The sequence below is a fragment of the Corapipo altera genome, unplaced genomic scaffold (assembly GCF_003945725.1).
Source record: "Corapipo altera isolate COAL_440 unplaced genomic scaffold, ASM394572v1 81, whole genome shotgun sequence".
In the NCBI taxonomy this organism is placed as follows: Eukaryota; Metazoa; Chordata; class Aves; order Passeriformes; family Pipridae; genus Corapipo; species Corapipo altera.
In genome coordinates this window covers 1,030,783-1,054,293 of record NW_020884987.1, presented here as the reverse complement: position 1 = coordinate 1,054,293, position 23,511 = coordinate 1,030,783, and the positions used below count along the sequence as shown (strand labels likewise).

The 23,511-nt window shown below is 41.0% G+C and overlaps 1 protein-coding gene across 1 annotated transcript in view; it reads right to left on the bottom strand.

Annotated features, from left to right (window-relative positions):
- The window catches only part of ADARB1 (adenosine deaminase, RNA specific B1), a 38,535-nt gene extending 21,999 nt beyond the window's left edge, over nucleotides 1-16,536 (bottom strand). Inside the window, 3 exon segments of the mRNA XM_027666192.1 lie at nucleotides 7,063-7,994; nucleotides 14,306-14,380; nucleotides 16,457-16,536. Of these exon segments, the coding sequence (XP_027521993.1) occupies nucleotides 7,063-7,994; nucleotides 14,306-14,380; nucleotides 16,457-16,481 (1,032 nt within the window). The 5' untranslated portion in view covers nucleotides 16,482-16,536.
- Between the last annotated feature and the right edge of the window lie 6,975 nt (nucleotides 16,537-23,511).

Genomic DNA, 23,511 nt, shown 5'->3' with positions numbered 1-23,511 from the left:
GGAAAAGAGAAGGGGAAAAGAGAAGGGGAAAAGAGAAGGGGAAAAGAAGGGGGAAAGAAGGGAAAAAAAAAAAGAAAAATGCTTGAAGACTGCCAGCTCCACTCACTCTCATTTCCTTAACAAGGCTCATGAGAACCAACAGCCTAGAAATAATGTGGAGATGCTCTCAATGTTAACTTCCTTCTGGAAAAGGTTTAGCGGTCAAGGAAGGAATAACTAAAGCTTATGTGTCATGATTCCAGAGCTCAACAGCTTTTTCCAGAGTCTGCCAGGAGACACTGACCAGCAGTCAGGTCACATCTGCGCCAGCCTTGGTCCATGTTTTGCGATTGCACAACTTGTGGAGTCAGAAGACTCTTGACATGGCAAACACCAATTTTCTTGATGCATTTGAATAGATTGCAATTCAGAAACTTACTGTATTTTTCAGGAACACAATTTTTCTCAGAGGCTATGAACATCTCTGGTCAGGCACTGATTTTCAGAGTAGGCCTTTTTGTTGCAGGACCCAAAACTGGGTTCAAGTCCATGCTCTGACAGCACAACAACCACACACTAAATCTGCATTTAATTGTGCTGGTACTTACTGAATACAGAAAGTTGTACTTTAAGGTAAATACATGAAACAGAAAGCAAATAATTATGGGTTTTTTTTAGTCACCCTGGTTTTAGAAATGGAAAATTAAACCACAAAAGTCTTAAATGATTATTAACCTCCCTGCAGCCATGTGGGTAGATCACTGCAGGGTCAAGGCACTGAGTCCCCATGCCACTGTTTTATCCATAACCTCACTGCACAATTATGGATACTGCTTCCCAGCTGCAAGTTTTATACTCTCATTTCTGTAATCCATATATTTTCTGCTCTACCTTACACTGTGAAATGCTGGACAGGAGAACACGGTTGGCAGCTGACAAACTACCAGGCAATGGTAAAATCACGCTGAATGACATGGTGATGGAATATCCTGGGGAAACAAGCTGTTCCAAATAGGGATGGACCTGATCCACAAAGAGAATATATGCTTCAGGTCCCTTCCAACCCAAACTATTCTATGATTCCATGCTTCAGAGAGGCTTCAAACCTGCCAGAAAGGCTTGCCACCCAGAGAATAAACAACATAATTCACCTTTTCTCAGAAAAAAAAAAAAAGTGAGCGTGATGAGTGGTAACTGGAGGAGTCTTTCCCAAAGCTGGGAACTGAAACTGCCAGGTGTTTCTGGGAAGAAACTAATATCTGCCAATACCTCTGACAAAAGGCTACCTGAACAGCAGCTGGGTAGGATGTTGGCATACAGGGTGGATACATTCGCTTTTTTCCAAAAGGATGCTTTTTTTCACATAACAAGCAAAGCAGTGGAAACTGTAGCATTGGTAGACAAATGAGAACACAGTGAATCCCTCTGGGATGATGGAAGCTGGTGCAGCAGAATGGGATGGGGCTGCACCCTGGAACTAAGCTGCTGGCAAGGAAACCTAAAACCACTTGGATGAACACAGAACCAGACACTGTGGAGGGCTGATAAAAAGGACTAGACAGAACTCAACCGAGACAAAATGACCACTGGAGATGCAAGTGATCCAGGAGGAACTGGAGGGGAGAGGGGTGGGGAGGAAACCACTGCCAAAATCCAGGCAGGTATATTAAAGATTTTTTATTTCAATTTGATACTCAAATTGTGTGACAACAGCTGGGTGGTGAGGAATAAACACTGTTAAACGCATATAGATGTAGTCACTGAAGTCACTTGGGTCTTTTATAAGAATATTTACCCAATAAATTAGAAGAATTATCCTTCTGTCCCAGAAGGATTGACATAGTTAAGAGCATGAAAGAGATGGGAACAAGGCTGGTGATGAACAGACCAGTGCAGTGCTGGGAACAAAATTTACTGGTCAAAAAAGGATGTCCTTCCCCATCTGAAAACCAAGGACTTGAAGCTGTTTCCACAATCCCAGGCCTGGGGAGGGATCTTTCACATCTCACTGACTCTACTGCCTTTCGAAACTGAACTCATGTCTCACCTTCCCCATGAATGCCCTAACATCTCAGACAGAGTTTCTCTATCCCTGCTTCTGCATTAAATCATTATTCAAAGTTGGATAATTCAAAAAAGGAAAGACCTAAAATATCTGACAGTTGGCTCAGCAAGGCATGTGAGCTCCAAGATATTTTGGGTGCATTGTCCTTTTCTCTGATGAAGTTACAGTGAATCCACTCCTTTTCTACACGCACAGACTGGTTTAGGCAATACACATCTTGCAGCAGTGTTGTACCAGAACTACCCTGACCATGCATATTTGAAGATATCCTTAATCTGATGAAGTCCAGGTCCACCTGGAGCTGGAGGAAGACCATGGCAGGTCATGGAGACCATCCATGCTGAATGCTGGTGATGACTTGCACAGTGGAATCAGAGGCAGCAGGAGAAGGGAACTGCCTGGGCCCAGAGCACACAGTTCTCCCCAGGGAACTGACCCAAGACTTCTGTGCTCTCCTTGGATCTCCAGGGATCCTTCTCAAGCAGAAATGTTCTCCCTCATGTTGTTTTTTTTTCCTTACCTTCACAGTTTAGGGCTTATGTGAACTTTCCACAGCAGGTAAAATCAAGGTCAGCCAGGTCCTCCGCTCTAACAAAGACCAGCACACTCAATTAAAAGAAGATAGAAACATATCTACGCTAATAAAACAGGATAATTGTTTTATAATGCTCCAAACTTTCCTGTATTGATTTAAAGAAAATTCTGCCTGGCTGTAGAGTCTCTCACTGCTTATGCTGATACATCTTTTACATTTCTTCCAATTCCACAGCAATTATTAAAAGGATTAAAAAAGCACTTTAAGTACCAGTAGCCCTTGCAATAATGGTTCTCACTCCATTTCTCCCGCTTAATGTTTTGTTTCAATGTTTGTCCACAACAATATAAAGGATAAAATGAATAAATGCAGTTAGGTGAATGATTAAAAATACTCTCTTTAGTGGAGTTTTTTTCAATTTATCTCATCTGCAGCTACACTGCTTACTTGTGTAGCTCAGCTTGCTTTCCCTCACAACAGTCTGTATTTAACTCTGTATTTAAGCCTCAATATTTACAATTCCAATTTCCACCTCTCTGCACAACCTGACTAATCAGCTATCTTTTTAAGCAAGCAGTTTGAGGAAATCTGGGAAATAGCATTAGGAAAACCTCCATATAAGCTTTCTAACAGAGGCCATCAGTGGCCTAAAGAGGTGATAGCTCCACCAGTAAGCTCCCATCATCTGATGGAAAACACTCCCCTGAGTGATGCCAGCAGCCTGGACTGGCTGGGGAATTACCACTACCAATATGTTCTTTTCTCAGTTTTTTTTTAAAGCATTTGGTGCTGGTCTGAGTCTTTTAGGGACAGCACTATCCCACCTTTGACAGAGGTGTGAGACCCTTCCCAGCCTTCCTTGGGAAGTAGGGAGTGTCTAAGGGAAAAGAAACAAAGGAGAGAAAGCAAGTGGTCTCTGGGAGACTTCTCTCTGGATGATAAAGACATCAAAAATGAAGAAATAAGGAAGTCTGAGGGAGCATCCACTGCTCCTGAGATGTCCATAGACATCCTTGTCCCATCTCTTGAGATGTCCAAGGTGATGTTCAACAGCAGGATCAGCTCTGTGAGTGGAGATAGTCTCAGCCAGCACCAGCATCCCCTGCAAATCTCACGCTTCCCAGTGCTGGGGCTGATGGCAGGGATGTGGGCAGAGGGGATGGGACAAGTGTGAGAAGGAGCTTTTGCCTGGCCCAGCATGGCTCTTTCTGTGGTTGAGTGCTCAACAATAATCTTTGTCCCAGAAACCAGATTTCGCTGTCTTCTCCAGTTCTCATCAACTGCTAAGTCTGCAAACAAGCCATGCACTTAAACTTCTTAATGGTACTAATCTAAGAATGCTGAAACAACCAGTTTTCTTCTGTGGAAAAGAATGAAACTTGGAGGAAACATTTTAGAGTCCTTGGTATATCCTGTGGCTCCTTGCATTGAGGAGTGTGAGGTAATGTGAGGGTGGTTGTTGAGCGGGGGGATTCTTCCCCTCTACTCTGCTCTTGTGAGACACCCCCTCATTGCTGCATCCAGTTCTGGGGCCCCCAACAAAAAAAGAGACAGGTACCTATTGGATTGAGTCCAGAGGAGGTCGTGGAGATGCTCCAAGAGCTGGAGCCCCTCTGCTCTGGAGACGGACTAAGGGAGCCAGAGTTGTTCAGCCTGGAGAAGGCTCTGGTGAGACCTTAGAGCCCCTTCCGGTGCCTAAAGGGGCTCTGAGAGAGCTGGAAAGGGACTTTGGACAAGGACTTGGAGTGACAGGACTGGAGGGAAGGGCTTCCCACTGACAGAGGCGGGGTTAGATGGGATAGTGGGAAGAAATCCTTCCCTGTGAGGGTGGTAAGTGAGGCCCTGGCACAGGTTGCCCAGAGAAGCTGTGGCTGCCCCATCCCTGGAAATGTCCAAGGCCAGGTTGGAAGGGGCTTGGAGCAACCTGGGCTAGTGGAAGGTGACCCTGCCCTTCCAACCCAAGCCATTCTGTGATTCTACGATTTTATGATCAATTCACAGAGCAGAGCTAACCATAAAAATATTTTCCTTGCTTTGAAGACGCAAGTCTCTCTAATTGCAAGTCTGACAACCTCTTCAATCCTAACACACCCACTGCCAAGGTGATGAATGCACGAGTGCTGATTTTTTCAGTGGGGCATTTTTACCCACTGTGAGGCACATGTTGAGTGTCTTACTGACTTTAGCTCACTTTCCCAGCACAGAATTGTTCCTCACTGCAGTGAATCTTGCTTTGTCTCTCACAAAAAGTCAGGTTGGGAGCAAGCAGACAAGCTTAAATTAAAATCACAGCATCAGCACCTCAGTAATTCCCTGTACAAACTAAGATTATACCTACCCCCATGCCATAACCTGGTTTTTGATTGCAATTGCCCTTGTGTACCATTTGATACCTTGTATTTCTGCATTTAATTTCCCTTGGGGTCCCTGCAGTTACCAGGAGGTCTGGTGGGATCACAGATGTGCATTTCAGCCATACCCCTGACCACCCCTGTCACAGGGATCATCTTTCCTCTCGACACTTCTCACTTCATCCACTTTTCTCACCACAAACGAACACCTCAACTTACAAGCAGGTTTGGAACCTGCCACCCAGGTAGTCAGTTCCAACACCTTCCTCAGCACAACCATACTGTACTTCTATTATTTCCCCTAAGCATTTGGTATTTGAATTTTTCCTCCCTTGCATGTTTCTAGTTTCCATTTTTCCAACCCAATCAACGTTTTTTATTTGGTCCATGGCCAACAACAAATCGTATCCTCATTCACATCATTCCTGTACTCTCCAACTTCTTCCACTTTAGGAGTATCTCTGAATTTAACACTCTTTTACACAGTAAAAGAGTCTAAAAAGTTAAAACAACTCACGGACTTTAAAAAAATGAATAAATAAAGTAGGACTTGAAAACACCACAAATGCTTAAATAATCAAATACATACCAGGTGAAAATCACTAATATGTAACAGACCTGATATAATTCTAATAACTCAGTGGTTAATTATAATTAAAATCAAGGCAATACAACATAGTGAAGTGCAGAAAGGATGATATCTTGACAACAAGCTGATCAAAAGCCCCTGAACGAAAAAATGACTTGAAATCAGCTCTACATTAGGCAGCACCCATGTAGATCTTTCCCATCTCACCTCGGGCTTTTTCACACTACCCTATTCCAGTTTTCACCATTTTACTGATTCGAGAACTAATAACACATAAATTACTGGCAGGGAAATTTTTTTGGTGTCTGGATCAAATCCACTTTTAAAAGCGGAGCAGAGAATGCAATCTGAAATTACTGAATCTACTGAAGAAATTTTAATACACAAAATACCATGACCCTGGATTCAAAAATGAAGGAAACATTAGTAACACAATAATTGTGCAATAGTGAAAAGAAAGCATATAGGAAGTTCTAAAATATGCATATTGTCCATTCATTTTGAGAAAACAACATAAAATACTTATACTCTTAGAATCACAATAAAATCTAAAACAATGTTTTTGAGATTGAAAAGGTCAAGGCCTTAAAATTCTCATAATAAACAGAAAGTTTAAAAAAAGTCACAGGCAAATATTTGAATTTAGACAGGTATATATCATTAAAAAGACCCGAGAGATGCAGTAGAAAGCAGTCAAACAATCATTAGCATAGTTTGACTGGGGAGAAACACAAGCAAGAAAACATGGGAGAATTATTCTTCATTAGAAAAATAAAAATTACTCCATTCTATCTACTTTAAATTTTTGGTCTATGCCTGGTATGGTTGATATTTTCCCTAGTTCATTAATTATTTGATTTAAATTCTTTCTCATCCAAGATTTACTTGCCTAAGTAACTTCCATGTGCATATTAATTAATCTGCTTAGAGCACAACCCTTCAGATGCAGCTATTGAACCACACATCTTGGATATATGCACTCTGATTGTGTTTAGACCCTGGAAATCAGTGGCAACTGCATCAGTCTCACTTAATCTGACCTCAACTTCCATCACTCAGCTCTGTTCACACCAACAATTTCTGTTTGCAGGAGAGAACAATTTTCTTCTTTGCTAAGAACTGTTGTATCAAATAATAATTTTACTTAAAGCAGTAATTCTGACTTGAGCTTGAATTAAGTCTTGCTGCCTGAGATGAGCAAGATGCGATTCAACCTTTCCTCAGCATAAACCATAATCCAAGCTGGCACTGCACTGGGGCTGGGGCTCTCTTACACGACATGATCAAGGCTGAAAACATCATCAACAAAGCCTCCTCTCTGTGCAAGAGAATACAAAGAGCTCATGAAATTGTCAGAAGCCATAAGTGGATAAATCACCTAATACATATATACAGACATAAATATATATATATACATGCACACACAGCTCTACAGAAGCAGAATAAACAGCCAAAATGCTGTTAGAGCTGACTCAGTATGCACGACTTGGCTCCTCCTGGTCATCACCCAAAAGCTACCAACAACACCCAGAGGATTTCTCACCTGTGGTAAGTGCAACTGGAGCCCCTCGCTGGGAATGGGCTGCCGAGATGGAGTCTGGTCCAGCTGCATGTTAAACAAGGATGCCAGGGCCGACTGAGCCGCCCGAGCTTTTGCCAGCTTCTTGTTCCTTCCCGAGCCCTCAAAAGTCTGACCATCCACTGCCACAGCCATGACAAAGTTTTTGGCGTGGCTCTCTCCGCTCTCTGAGAGAAACTCATACTTCAGCCCCGGCCGCAGCTCATTGAGGATCATGACGGGGTTCTTGCCACTGGCAGTGGGGTAGGGTGACGGTGGGGGCAGAGGCGACTGGGAAAGGCTGCTGGCCACAGCGGACGACGGCAAACCGTATTCCCCACCAGAGCTAAAGGAGCCGTCCCCGTTGGAGCCGAGGTAAAAGGAAGCATCGGAAGGGACTGGTGTTTCGAACCCATTGAAAAGGGTGTCAGGGAAGTCTGCTTGGTCGGATGTGAAGTCTGTGTTGACCGACAGAGTCCTTCCCATTGCCAGGTGGGCTTCCGAGGCATTTGGGAACTGGACGAAAGACCGCAGAGCCTTCTCGGCAGCGTGAAGCTTCGCTTTCTTTTTCGTTGGGCCAGATCCCTCAAACACTTGCCCATTGACTTCCACTGCCATCACGAACATGGGGGCATGGACTGGCCCCGTCTGGGAGAGGAGTTTGTACTGTAAACCAGGTTTGATCTCATTAAGTTGCATCAGGGCGTTCTTTGGCAGAACAGGGCCGGGCGTTTTCTTCCTCTTCTTGAGGCGAAATTTGGAATGGCCATTGTTGCCCTCCTCCAAAGGTCTCTTCCTGCTGCTGCTGCTGCCACCATTCGAGAGCTGTGTCCCCTCCCCGGCCCCTGTCCCACTGCTGTCTTTGGGGGGAACGTTGTCCACGTTGCGGTTTTCTTTAATGTCGGTGCTGCTTGAACCTGCGGTGCCCAGAAAGAGTAACTTACAATGCCTTCGGTGCAGGATCTTGTAAATGCAAAATTTATAGATTCCTTTATCTCTCTTTGTAACTGGTTAAGTGATGTGTGCTCACAGGTTAAATATTTTTGCAATACAACCGTAAATAATAATAATAATGTAATACAACCTCAATGATTCTAGAAATAACACACTCAGTGATCTTCAAGCTACACATTTGATACAGTCACATAGCAAAAACCCACAACAGTTTCTGGTTTTTTCATTTAAATTATGCTGGAACAAAACTTTTACTTATAAATTACATTTAGTCTGAAAAATGCCTTAAATCAGAAATATAAGTTATGGTAGAATATACCCATAAAACAAACAACTACCATTAATAAAATAAAAATGGATGCTTAAGACCAGAACTCGGAGACAGGTATTTAATTCTATTTTATTCTTATTTTAGTCATGTTATTTTTTTGCCTCAGTGATTTTTAGTTGCACAAATTGAAAAATTACATAAATAAAACCTGAGCAATGAAAAATTAGGCAGTTCTTTGGTAGGTACCATGACTGAAGAGTGTTTAAATGCTTTTGTTTCTCTTTAGCTATTCCGTATTTTCCTAATTCAATTCTTTTTTTTTGCCTTTCCTAAATATTCATTTCACCTCACCCAAATTTTACTCAGGAACTACAGCTGCCTGCTGTGCCACCATGACTACAAGACTACTTTATATATTTCCATACAGCCTTCTATTAAAAAAAACCAACTTATATTTGTCATTTACAAGCACAATTCCTTGCCAAAAATACTGCTGTCACAGAACTACAAACCCAAAAATCATTATAAAGATCCTCTCTTAAGGTTATGCGGAATAGAAGCGGGACAAAAGCTGCACATTTACAGTGATGATATTTTAATGGGGTGGGAGAAAGTCAATAACAATATAATGGTTTATTTTCAAAGTAGAAAGCTGGGGTAATGATATGTCAGAGCTATATTTAAAGAATTAAATTTGCTGTAACTTCAAAAGACTTCATTTTTATGCTGATAAAGAAACTAAAGAAATTGATTATTTGTGCTTTCTATTGGCATGTGTGAATGAAAAGGTAAATTTAGTAGGTCAAGTATTTCTAACTCTTCTGTTCCAAAACTTCAAAATATCTATATTACATCTACATTGATCTCAGGTGATAAATTTTAATTGAAATGAGAGCAAACCAAGATGGGAATTCTCGGAGTGACAAATTTCAGTGACGCTTTCAGTCTTCCCTAAGAATCCCCTAGCATGCACACATCACTTCGCCCAGGTTACAAAGCTGATGGAATGGTTACTAAATTTTCATTTATAACATCCTCCAGCAAAAGCTCGATAGGTTACTCCTTTCGGTGCTCAAAGAGAAAGAAAAGAAGAAAAAAAAAATCAAAGGAAAGAGCCAAAACAGGAACACATTTTGTTAAATCACAGCAGCACAACAGAGTGTACAGTACTGAACATGCAATTAATTCAATTAAATTTGGTCAAGAATTGAAACACTGAGTATTCTGAAGCCTTTCATTGCTAGAAATCTGCTACATTTAATCGAGTACCTCTTGTTCAGCCACAAACATATTGCCTCAGAACGTGGGCTAGGGGTCAAAACTGTCAATACACATTGTTCATGTATATATTCTGTATATAAATACATATTTATGGTAGAGGAATCTAAGGACAAATAGAGGGAATTTTTAAATCTTTCTTTACAGTGAGTTTCTTATCTGAAGCTGTAATCTCCAAAAATTATATCTCATCTAAAACATTATTTCTGGAACACTGCCCTTAAAGGTGGCACCAGGAATTTGTTATCAACCAACCAATGTGACTTTTAGGCTCAACATAAATCATTGAGTTGACACTAATTAATGGTCTCTGGTTTTATCTTTCTTTTTATATGAAGACAACTACCAATGTCTGTGGAAACCACAGAAGGAAAACAGAAGTTGAACAGACTCCAGCTGAACACTAAAAAAAGAATTTTTGCATGTAAGCATGGCAGCTGGAAGAACTCCTTAATCCATCTCACAACCCAGGTAGGAGAAATGATGCCCTGACAGAGAAGGGGGACTTGTAGGGAACAGGAAATAAGCTTGCAGGCTTACCTCGTCTGATAAGAGAAAAGAGAAGAAAACTAGCCCTTGACTGAGAGCTACTGGGCTTGTTAGCTTTGGAGAGCCTGCAGGGTGGAAGACATTAGGAGAGAAAGCAAGCGGGGAGCTGGCACCCCGAGTCAAACCAAGAAACCAGGAAAAGAGGCGATTTTCTACACTGTGGAGTTGATCCAAATCCAAGCAGGCGATGGAAAGAAAACAATTCCTGTGCAAACCAAAAGGACCTGTGTTTGTTTCAACCCACAGAGTCACCCGACTACAAGAGAAAGGAACTCCTCAGAGCGAGGGTGAAGATGTGCTTTCAGTCCTTTTCTTTAGCCTGTCCTGCCCAGCAGTGGCGAGGGCCTCTAATTGCCTTAGGGCCTGAGAAGATCTGACAGATTAGTCAAAATGTAGCCTGTTCGAGTCAGAGAAATCATCTCTAATCTTGTCCATATTCAGACATGGAGTAACTCCTCCAGCCCAGCCTCTCCCTGCTGCTCAGAAACAGTCTTCCCTTTTCCAGGCACCTCACCTTCCAGGCTCATCCTCTCCTTTGCCAGCTCCCCATCTGTGACAGGGCCACCAGCAGACCCCAGGAGAGGGTATCATTCCAGGACATACCAAGGACACAGTGGCCCTTCCCCAGGGCAGCCTTGAAACTCTGGGCTGTCCCAGAGAGCATGGCAGGGAGCCATCCATCCTCCCCCCTGCAAAATGCCTAATTTGCTTTTAAAGACCCCATAAACTCTTGGTATCCACAATGTCCTGGCCAAAGCACTTTACAACTTCATTAGATGTTGCATGAAAACATCTCCCATTGCTTGCTTTGAACCTCCACTGCTAGTCTTAAAGCATCTATTGTTTTTTATTGGCTACGTTTTTAATTTGATGATTTTAATATTAAACACTCCCTGTTGTGCACACTTTTACAGAGATCTCTAGCATTTCAACCTTCTCATCCCTCCTCTGCGCCATAGGGCTCTAGCTGTCCCTTGTCCTGAGGTCATGACAGATGTGAATCACCACTCCTTGAACGTTCTAGAAACAGTTTAGATAATTTTAAAGTCTGGCAGTCTCATTTGTAGACCGGTGATAAGTTTTGTGCTGCCAGCATCACAGTTAAAATAGGATGGGAAAATGAGAACTGTAAAACACTGTTAGAAAGTATAAAGCAAAAGAGAGAGCTAGCAGGAGTTAAAAAAAAAAAATCTGAATTATAAAACACTCTTCTACATTCAGTAATGGATGCTCTTTATTATTCTACTTCCTTTTTGATTAAACTTCTGTGGAGGTTGACAAGTGACCATATATTAACATTGTCTTGCCTGAGGAAGGTTGCATAGTCTTGGTGGATCTTCTAACAGACCCAAAAATCAAGAGGTTTAAAAACAGCCTAATCCTAGGTTTTCAGTGTTCTTTTTGCCTATGCATTTTCTAGTCTTTAAATAAGTGTTCAAGGAATGAATGCTTTAGAGAGCCCTTTGAGGACCATCATGTCTGCTGTGTATTTAATGCTTTAAAGCAGCATTAAATACACTTGATGACTGAGATCCTGTTTTCCTAAACATTTATAGAACCCATGACTTAAAAGTCGGACATTTTTTGTGAGGCTGGCATATTTTCTGGTCACTAAAGTTAGTTGGCAGCTTCAACTGTAGATTTGACTGATGTCTGTGGAAGCCGCCTTGGTTCAAATCACAGTTGACAGTATCACACACCAACAACTTCAGTGGAAGGAAAGTCCTTGCCCCCCAGATCTTGTTTGAGAACTTACAAACCCAAGGACACTCAAAGCAGAAAAAAGGCACAGGAAATTTTCATGCCAGTAAAGAATGAGATCTCTCTGAGTGCATTGGTTCATTTTTGGGTTTATTTCCTGTAATTAAAAAATGCCTCCAATTAAGATGTTTTATCCATTGGGGAACTTCCATTACCTGCTTGCTGAGAGACAGCACTCTCCTTGCTCTGTCTGATCTGGAGTACAATTAATTAAATTCAGATGACTCTTAGTTGAACTGAAAGATGATGATTGTAGCTACTCTCATTTAGTGGTCTGGGGACATTCTAAATAAATATCTTTTTTTCATTAAAAACCAGCATGCTCTCTTCTGAGCATCTTTTTGAAAAAGGAGGAAAAATTATCAAAGAGAAAGGTCAGGACAGCTACATGCTGGTGTCCCAAGTGTTCAGAGTGCTGTAGAAGTAACAGTCATGCAAAGCAACAGATAACAAATAAAAATATTCCAAATAACCATATCTTTCCCCAAATCTCCTGTAACATCTCTATAGCCAATGGATAAACGAGGAAGACCTTAAAAGTTGAAAATGGAAACACTGTTTTCTCAGAGATGTTAATTTAGCAACATCACTGTCTTACGTTTCAGCTGAACCAAAACAATTTTAATTCTGGCTTCTGCAAAGGAATCCTAGTTATGAAACCACAGGTAACAAAGACTGCATATGCCCACCTTCCTTTCCTTTAAGAAACTTTTCCCCAAATGCAGTTACATAACACAATAAAAAAAATTAATAGGCAACTACTGATACGCCACCACAATTTTAAGAGACACAAAAATAAAGAGAGATAAAAAGTTAAAAAAGCATATGTCTTCACACAAATTAAAGTGAAGAACTTAAGAATTTAAACTTTGATTTCTCCCCCTCAAATGTGATGATTTAACACTTCAAATTCATGATGTTTGTGTGGGTACACGGGCAAAGGAAGGTCATCTTTCTATTAACTGGGCTCAGCCAAGGGGACACAGTGATCTGACATCTCAAAACATGCTTCTGGGACACAACTGACATTATACAAATGCATTCCATGGAAAATTTTAACAACTCAATGGAGCCAGGCTCCTGAAATGCTAAAAAATTAAATGAGTGGTTTCCCGTATTGACGCACTAACACACAAACCCCAGAAGCAGACAAAAATGTAGTGTTTTGCTCAGGGACAGAATGCCCCTGTAAAGACATTATATATTCCTCCAGTTCAGGAAGGCACCTTTTATTCATGCTCAGTTACACTCCTTATTGAAAAAAGGGATGTTTTATCAAAAAAATTATCTTATGTGAATTACCCAATTACACTTTACTTTTCTAAAGTCCTCCTCAGGGAGACCACTTTTAGAAATAGCTAAAGCTTCCATTTGAAGTAATTTCTTTTATACCAAGGAAAAGAAATGTTAGCAAGCATATTCCAGCTGAGTTTGCTATTTCACTCTAAGGAGAAATGATGCATTCTAGTTCAGACAATATTTTTTGCTTTGTTTTGGTTTTTTGGGGGGTGGAGGATGTTTGTTTGGGGTTTGTTTGACCCATCTTCTTTAGCTCGCACTAAAATTTTTCTGTAACTCCTCCAGACTGAATTACAACTCTGCTGCTCCTACATTGCTGGGTTTGTTACCTTTGCCAGATGCACCCTTTAGCCACTGTCACTTAGGGGAAAAATAAGCACATTTGTTATTACACCATATGCAATCATTTACAGCCAGGCACAGCAAGGCAGCAACAGAACAATTCTCTGCTTCACAAAAAAAAAAGACAGTTGAAAGGCAAATAACAGTACAAATATTCTGTAATGTTTTAATGAGAATGCTTTTCTCACAGGTTATCAGTTCATTACAGACCAGAGTTAGCAGTCTCACAGCACTTTGCTGCACCAAGATCATCACTATATTTGACTATTTTTGTATTTTAAAGGCACTTTAATTCAGTAGCTCAGGGTTGGGACAATCAGCATCTAATAAGAATAATCACCCTATGTGAGACCCGCAGGGAGCTCTTCCAACTCCTCCTTTGCCTTTTCCTTTCTCCATTTCTGTTTTCCCTCCTTTATTTTATACTCCATCCCCTTCATCTCACACCTCACTTCTTACTGGTACTTAACCCATGGGCACTACTGGTACCTCCCTTCTTCACTGCTGGTTCAGAACAGGGAAATATGTTGCTTGATTAGTCAGTTGTTATAAAAAAAAATATAAGGTGTGAGGTATAATACAGAAGATATAAGTAGATTAGCATATTGAAAACACTTCTAATGCAAAAGCTCCAGCTCACTCTTCTATATTGTATTTTAAGAATTTTTATTTCTGCATCCCAAGTTCCTTTGCAGTCATCCCCGTGCTTGTGAGAAAAAGTCACCTTCAGAAACTATTACAGAGTTTATTACTATGTAAATAAACACATCTTACTCATGTTTTCTTCATCGTCTACATCCATTGTGAAATATTTTTGCTGGTTTCTTGGCTGGCGGAGACTGTTTCTGTCTGTAAAACAGGGAGAGGGATATTTAAGCTTTAAGATACCAGCTTACAAGGCAAAGCACTAAATGTCCTTTAAAAGCAGAAGCCTAGGCCCTGGCTTTGCATTGGGATGTTTGCTTAAATCCTGATCCGAGATCCCTCCCAAAACTGAGATGGTCATCAATGACTGAAAGATGCAGCCCCACATCAGGCCAGAGTGGGTAATGGAACTCTCTCTCCTACATATGGACTTTTCAATTAACTGAAACAAAAGATATTATATAAAGGTTACCTGGAATTGGGGAAATAGATTTTATTCACCACAGGGACTTCCATTTCAAGAGAGACTGATCTAAAGGTGGATATAAGCACCTCACACCAAAATATGTAAATACCTAGCATTTGGTTTGAAAGAAGGTAACACTTCTATCCTAATCAAAAGTAGTCATTTAAGAGTGATGGGTTTTATGGTTTGGTTTGGTTTTTTTTTTTTTATTACGCTACCTCAGTTTTTCCTGAAAACTAATCAAGTACATAATATCTGTTGCTTTCTAGCTAATTGTTCCAACCTCATAATGCCATGAGCGACCCCAAAAATCACCCAGTGAGTAAATCTTTTAACAAAAGATCCCTTATTGTAACAAGGAAAAAGTAGTGGAGCATTAATGGGCTTCATATTCTTACACTGGAGTGGATCAAATCACAGAAATTGGTCTCATACTTGTCAGTCTCCAAAACCATTACAAACAGGCTGAGAAGGAGAGAGGTCTGGTGATGTCCTATGAGGACACTGCCAGGAATGGTAAACCCTACTGAAACCAAGGGCTGAGGTGGCCGCTGGAAGGGACAGGGAGAACAGGGTGAGAAGAGGAGGTGGTTTATGCTCGCAAAGCTGTGGGAGCACTGGAAGGTGTGTTCCCTCACAGAAAGATGACGATGCTTGATTTCACGATGGCACAATTCTCAGCACTGAAGTTTCTGCTCTATTATATTATGTTTTACTCTTCACTCAGCGGACACACATCTGTGTCTCTCATCCAGCTGCCAGTGTGAAATACTTTGTTATTCCAATGCTTTGAGACTTCTTTAAGTGCCAGCACTGGTGGAAGTCAAACAGTGGAGTCAAAGTCATCAAGAAGAGGAACCATATAAATAAAACACGGTTGCTTGACAAGGCTGACACAATAAAATCTACACTAATTTTATGTAGCCAAATGCCTGCTCTGTAACAATGAATTTATTCCATTTTTCTTCCCAGTTCTGATGGGAAAATCTAGCTTTAATTCTACTTGACATTAAACTGCAGTCAGTTTAGCTAATAACAAAAGGTAGAACTTTGTGCTGATGTTGTTCTTCACACACAGACTGCACACTATAGTAATCCTTAATATGTAATTACCAAGTCCAAAAAGAAACCAGACAGTCCACCCCTACTCACCATTTCAGTAGACAATTCATGCAAAGCATACAGAAGCATGCTGCAAATCCAGAGTACAGCTCTAAATGTCAAACATAATGAATTGTATTGTTCTGATTTGGTCTTTTTAAAGCCAACTTGGTTTTAGCTTTGGTAACATAAGAAGAAAAACATAATCCCCACAAAAACTTCCATGCAAGAATGAAAGATATGTAGGGATGCAGAAACAAGTAATACACTAATCAGACTACACTAATACACTAAAAACAATACCACTAATAATAAATACCAATAATACTACCAATAATAAATAATATTACTAATAGATAACCCTATTACAAAAACAAATATCAGAAACTGAGAAATTAAGAATGACATTAAAAAATACATATAGATGTGTACGTCTGCAACTTTAACATCCATGCTAAGTATTGTAATTCAGTAATTTCAAACAATGAAATCTGTTTATCATCAGCTTAAACCCTCAACAATCTTCACAGGTAACTTTTCACAGCAAGAGCCAAACAGCCATTAGTGAAAATGTAAAATGCCATTAGCAATTATTACAATAATTAATGCCACACTTCTGATGGTAGAATGAGAACAAAATATATCTCTGTGTTTGTTGCCACACCACACAGCTTCACAAACAAAGCCTATATAAGCAGATATCCTGAATTTACCACCATCATAAATCTGTATCATCATCCCAGTGTGGGGCCTGAAGGGAACATGAATCCTCTTCACTCCCCAGGTCTGTCTGTAGAAGACGTCTATTTGAGTAACTAAGAGGAATCTCCCCAAACAGGGAGGGGAGGTGCTGAGAAAAAGACACAGAACCACATTTCTGAGCACAGTGAAGCTGTTCAGATGCTCCACTAGCCAGGCAGCATCAACTCAACAAATTGTAAAACTCTGACAATTAAGAAAGGCAGTAAAACTCCTCGCTGATTTTGGCACCAGCAGAGCAGAACTGTAATGGGTGCAGAACTGAAATCCTTGATCTACATGTACTACTTCCCCTGAGGTTCCCAGGATTGCCTAAAATAATTCACAGAATTTCCACAACTCTTTCTTTGTTTTTAATTCAAAGACTATGCACAAAACGACTATGTAAACTTCAGCTTATTCATCAAAGCTTTAGGTAAACTCTGGGTTTCAGAGTGCCAAACTGTCTTCCATGCCTCTGCCACCATTCACCTTGTGCACTACAACTTCTCCACTGGTGTGTAACAAAACACAGAATCATCCTAGAACCCTAGAGTGGTTTGGGTTGGAAGGATCCTTAAAGCTTATCTCATTTCACCCCCTGCCATGGGCAGGGACACCTTCCAGGTTGCTCCAAACCCTCTCCAACCTGCCCTGGGACACTTCCAGGGATGGGACATCGATAGTTTCTCTGGGCAACCTGTGCCAGGGCCTCGCCACCCTCACAGGGAAGAACTTCCATCCAGCATCTAATCTAAATCTCTTCTCTTTGAGATTAAAGCTGTTCCCCCCTGTTCCCATTTCTGTTTTCCTGTTTGTCCTCTAAGCTAAAACACTCTTGATGACCTGAGAAGGATGCAGAACTTCCCAGAACATTTCAACCCATCTGCAGGCTACACAGCCACAGTCCTGGCTACCTCACCTCAGGCTGGCAGAGTCCCTGTCTCATGACAGCAAACTGTATGAATATTCAAACTGTATGAATGTTGTGGATGCCCCAACCAGTGTTCAAGGAGATTTTTTCACAAAAAAGGACTCTGAGCCTAGGCTGCTCACTACAGAAAAAGTAGCCTCTTGCCAAGGCATGATTGATTACTTTTGAAAGTCATTAATGATTCACTTATCATTTCCCATTGAAGAAGGAAAAGCATTTCCAACTTCTTTGACCTTCCAAACCTTTAATAAAGCAGCAAAACTGCATTAATAAATACATTTGCTGAAAATAACCCATTTAGCGACAGACATCCAGAAACCTCTCAGGTCCTACAGACACAAAGCCTCCACACTGAGGTCGGGTAATGGTCAGTGGTACTTGAGCAAGGATAGCTTCCAAAAGGACTTCACTGAAGCTGGTATGACAGCAGGTGTGACAAACCCTCAAGTTTTGTTGCTAAAATCCTGCTCTGGGATAAGGGACACAACTACAGTAACATTCTCCGAGAGCACTGGAAAAACTTTTATTTCAGAAAAAAACCCGTAAGAGTAAAGGAAGAAGCTTAACTGCTGCTCAGAGATTAACAGAACTTTCAAAAAGAGCAATGAAGAATAACTGATGTAAATATTAACTGATTCGGGTCAGTGCATTGACAGCACATTCTGTGTGGAGGAAGTCTCTCCATGGCTGCAGGAACTGTTTTCTCTCAGGTATACTGCTAAAATAAATTGAGGTTTTGACTGTACTATGCTAGTGTAGTAAGTATAGGGTATTTTTTTGCTTATAACATGGAGCAACAAACCTCCATCCAGCTGTTACCTAAATTCACTTGCTGAAGCCAAGGGATTCTGCACAACAGCACACCCTGCAATATTCAGACTACAAACATCTTTCCTTTTCTAGATGCATTACAAGCCAGCCACTTCAAACAGGAAAACAACATCTAAATATATGCTAATTTAAGTAGAGCCAGGAAAAAGTCCACTTTTAATTCTCTTCCAGTTTTGAAGTCTTTAATTCCTATAGAGTATTTCTAAAGATAGGAAGAACATCAGAAGTACTTAAAAATGTACCTGCTAACACAACAGTATTTGCCTTTATTTCCCCAAGAGACTGTTTGAAACATTTTTAAGTAAATGTTGGTAATAGCAAGTACACCCCACATGAGGACATGGAGAGAGATAACCTACATTTCTTTTGTTTGGATATTCCAGGTATTCACTACATACAAAAAAAGAGTTGTCAAATATCTTAAAAACTAGCTTGGTTTATCCTCATCATTGAGGGAAAACCTAAATTTACCTTGAAAGGGAAATTTAGCAGCTAACAATGTTTTACATACAGAAAATGGCATATATGCAAAAAAACCCATAACTTGAGAGATGACACAGAACTATTGGACGACAGTGTACGCCAGAAAGCTGCAGTTTCAGAGAAGTTTCCTATTTGTTAAAAAAGTCCTCTCCTTCCAAACTTTGAAAGCCAAGTGAAATAAAATGCTGGGAAACATTGAAGGATCTTGCTCAAAATATTTCTGACAAATCGAATTTCTCATGAACCCAAACCACAAACACTGAAGTTGCACCTTGCAGTGAAGGTTCAAGCCTCACCTGAAAACTACATTTACACCACCACTACAACCCCTCCTTCGACTACTTTGTCTCAACCATGCAGCAATTAAAACAATACCTTTCCTCTCCGATCGTTTTGTCCTTCTCCGTTTCCAGCACGGTCGGGTCGGGCTACAGAAGGTCCCCATGCTGAGAACCATGGCTTGAGGGAATGCCATGCACCCACCTACTCCCCACCAGCCCCCTGGCCCCCTCCCAAAGTGGCAGCAAGGTATTCCCAAAAGGAGGGTTATCCCTGTGCTCTCCTTCCCCAGCTCCTCAAAGCCTGGAGTGCACCAATGCACAGTCCAGTGAACAAGGATGAAGGCAGGATGCAGCTCACCCCTACCCACTGCAAGAGGTACATGTGACAATTAACCCTTTGCCACATAGAAGGGGCAAGGAAGGACAGTTCTCTTAGAACGGCTGTATCAAAGATACCATCACTGCTGGACGTGGAAAGGCAGAAATAATTTTATTTTGTTATCAAAAAAGGTGGGTAACTCCTCATTCTTAAAGCTCAGAAACAAGGAGAGACATAAGCAAGGAAATATTTATACGCCCTAGTGCATAAACCTAAGATGCCTTAGGCATCCTTTATAACTGTTTCTCATGTTCACATTTCATGCACTGCCTCAAAAATGCACAAAATGTATTTGAGAATAGCAGGAATGCATAAATACCCCAATCTGAAATATGTTTTAGTCACAGATTTTACATGCAAGGGTTTGTACATCAGGTCTGACCAAGAGCCTTCCCAATGTCAACATAAACTGTGGCATTTTCCAGCCTTTTCATAAACTAAAAAGCAACATGTGACTTTATGGGATGATGTGGTATTATCCTGTTTCCCCCATCCGAGCTACCAACCAAACACACGTTCATCCTGTGGATCCTATGGATCATCAGCACAGCCTGGGGGTTGCAGCTATCCTTTAATTCTGCCTTCAGATTAAACCTCACAGGGCAAAAAAAGCACACTCCAGCAGGGAATGCTTGCAGGTGCAAGCTCCACAGGTTTCTTCAGTGATGAGATTTCTCTGACCAGTCACCTTCAGATGCAGTCAGACCTTTATTGTTCAGTACATCAGGCCTTGGCTCTTTGGAACACAGCACACCACTGAATCTGGATGAACTCAGGTAGATGACTTACATGCACCATCATATTTTGACAACTATCCAGGCTGGCCTTTTTTGAAAAACATTGCCACTGGCATCTTAAATCAGCAGTATTTCACTAGCCAAAAGCAACATGCTCGAGGTCACCACTGGGACTGGGTTGAAATGCTAGCAAGGAGCTCCACCCTATGACAATCGTTCTTCAGATCCTAGGTACCAGCTTTTTCATCTCCAGTCTGTTATGGAAAGCAGAGATTGAAGTGGGGAAGCTTGAAGCCTTTAGTGCTTAGCCTTCAGACAAAAATGATTTAAGTCAACAAGTTGACTCAGAGGACCTGAAGTTCTACTTCAGCATCGATGTTAATGGACACTACTTCTCTGAGGATGAAGAAATAGCAACAGGATGTTTTGAGCTCAGCTGACACAATTTAAAAAGGAGAACTTGCCATGGAGGAACAAGCCATCAATGCCATAGCCAAGTTACCACGTGTTGACCACTAAGATGCCCAGGAGGAAATGAGTCCCATCTAAAAGCAAATCACTAAACTAGCGCTGTGCCTAATTTAGAACGCTCTTCTGCACACTAATTAACAGTTTCAGCCCAAGTTTCACATCTCAATCCCCAATAAGCTGTGTATGACAGAGCAAGGACGTGGAGGGTGAGGTATCTATGTCTACACGGCTTTGAAGGAACAGCAACATTGATACACAGAGAGAAAAGGAAAAATCACCCCTTAGGGGGATGAGATGTCATTTTGCTCCTCTGAGAAAACAGCACACTTTGTTAAATGCAAAAAGCAGCCTGTGAAACCACCGAGCTCTTTACCATAATTCTTCCAGCCACTGAAACTTTCACCACATTCCAGAAAGATACACATAACACGTATTTCTCCTTCCTTTTCAGAGAAGAGTTGCTGCATTAGATAATATTTGAAGTTAAAAAGTGATTTTGGTTTTAATAATTAATTTATCTGCCCTAACCTGTCAGAGATTTCGTTCACAGAACTTGGTGTAAAGACTGAAAAGAGACTCCTCCAGGTCACCCCCAAAGCTCTTCCCCCCAAAAGCAGCTCCTACTCTATCTCTGCTCCTCAAGGTAAAGTGACTCTGGGGTATAAGACTCAGGAAGAAGACCTGAGACAATCTCAGCTTCCAGGTTGACAGCTTTTAAGAAAGAAAAAGGTCTCTAAAATCTGACTGACTAAAGAATGTACACAGTGCACTTGGGAGAGAAACTTAGTGACCAACTACATTCACTTGCAGGTGGAACACTAACAACAGCTTTAGGAAAGAAAAAACATCATAGAGTCAAATCACAGACCAGGTGTTTGGGTTGGAAAGGACCTTAAAAAAAAGTTCATCTTGTTCCAACCTCCTGCCATGGGCAGGGACACTTTCTACTAGACCAAGCCCTGTCCAAACTCGCCTTGAACACTTCCAGGGATGAGGCATTGACAGCTTCTCTGGGTAACCTGTGCCAGGGCCTCACCACCCTCACAGGGAAGAATTTCTTCCTAACTTCTAATCTAAATCTCTCCTCTTACAGTTTAAAACTATTTTCCCTTGTTCTATCACTATCTGCCTATGTCATAAGTCACTCTCCCTCTTTTTCATAAGCCTCCTTTCAGAACTGGAAGGTTGCAATGAGGTCTCCTCAGAGCCTTCTCTTCTCCAGACTGAACAACCCCGTAATAAGCAATCTGTAATGTGTATGAAATTAAAAATCCAGTACCCTTAAATATATTATAAGCTCTACATGATTAGACAAAAACAAGTTGAAAACCAAGTGCAAGGAGGTAAATGTTGCACACCAGAACAAAACTTCAGTGTTAACATGCATGTTGAAAGCAGTAAATCCTGTAACATCTTGTATTTCACAGATTTGACATGCACTGAGGCATCAAGGAGAAACTGGACTGCCTACTCTCCAAAGAAAAAGCAGCTCTCAGATGGAATTTGGGACCTACACATCTTGAATACTCCCATTTCTCCTGCATCACTGAACCAGGAACACAGAGACACTGAACAACTGGAGCGTACTCCATACAAACCCATGAGGTAAATTAATCCAGGCAAGATCAGAAACAACACAGCAAGACTGAGAAAACTTCAGCATCTTCTCAGTTCTCCCCTCCATCACCTAGTTCAGTGGAACAAAGTCAGCCTAGGTCTCCATGGATTTATGGTTTGTGATAGATGGGGTGTTGTCATGAAGGATTTATGAGCCCAACCTGGAGACTCTGTAGCTGTGGCACCTCTAGTCCCTTCCCATCCAGGTTCCCTGGCAGCAGGAGGCTCGAGGCCATGGTGCAGCCTCTATTTTATATATATATATATATATATACACACACATATCACATACCATATATGTTTTAATATATCACATGAAAATCTCTATGCACCAAAACCATCCTTGAAAATCCCATTTTCTTATAGATTTGGCCCCTACTATCAGCTTACTTTAGAAATTCTTCAAAAAGATAGTCACACTGTATTTGGTAAGCACTTTTAGTGATCTTTTTTATTTTTTTGCCCCCACGAGTAAGTTGTGTATTTTTCGAACACGAGAAAAGCATTATTACAGGTCAACAGCAGTTTTCCTTCTAGTTTAGTGTACTTCAGCAAGAATGAATATAAATTAGCAGCAACTGCTAGAATTAGTAGAGGCTAACTACAGCCTGAGAACAGCAAATCCCAGATCACAGAGCTGCTGGCTGCACACCAGCAACCCTGAGAGCTCTGGTATATACCTCAGCTTGGAGTTACTCCTCATGTGATTAAATCCACACCAACAGCACCATCTGCTGTTACATAAATAATTGAGGTTGCATCTATTGCTCCCTCGACCAAGGAAGCCAAGAGCCCCACTCCAAATTAGAAATAACCTAGGATGTTTGCAGGTTTATTCCACAATAAACTATTTTTGAACATATATTTATTATCAAATTTTGTATCCTTTGTCTATATCCTTCTTACTGGTTTACTTTGAGGACTGAGTATGTAATTTTTAATATATTTTATTTCTGAAGGACTCCTCACATACCTGTGACCCTCAGAAATGTGTTTAAGATGTGTTTCCAAGGCAAAAATGGTCACTATTTTAAAAAAAAAACTAAGCAGCCTAGATCTCCCAGTAAGTCACATCAGTATTTCCAACATCATTTAAAAGATACTCAATGCAGCTACCCAGTGCTGCTAAGGGAAGTAACAGCTAATTGGAGGAAAAATCTAAAATAGTCTTAAAGAAGGTTAAAAGAGACTCAAGAATCTTGAAGCTATTTCATAAAAAGATTTAAAAAACCCAAAACAGTCACGCAGGTAGGGTGATGTTTGGTACTAAGAGACAGACTTATCAATGGGACCTATT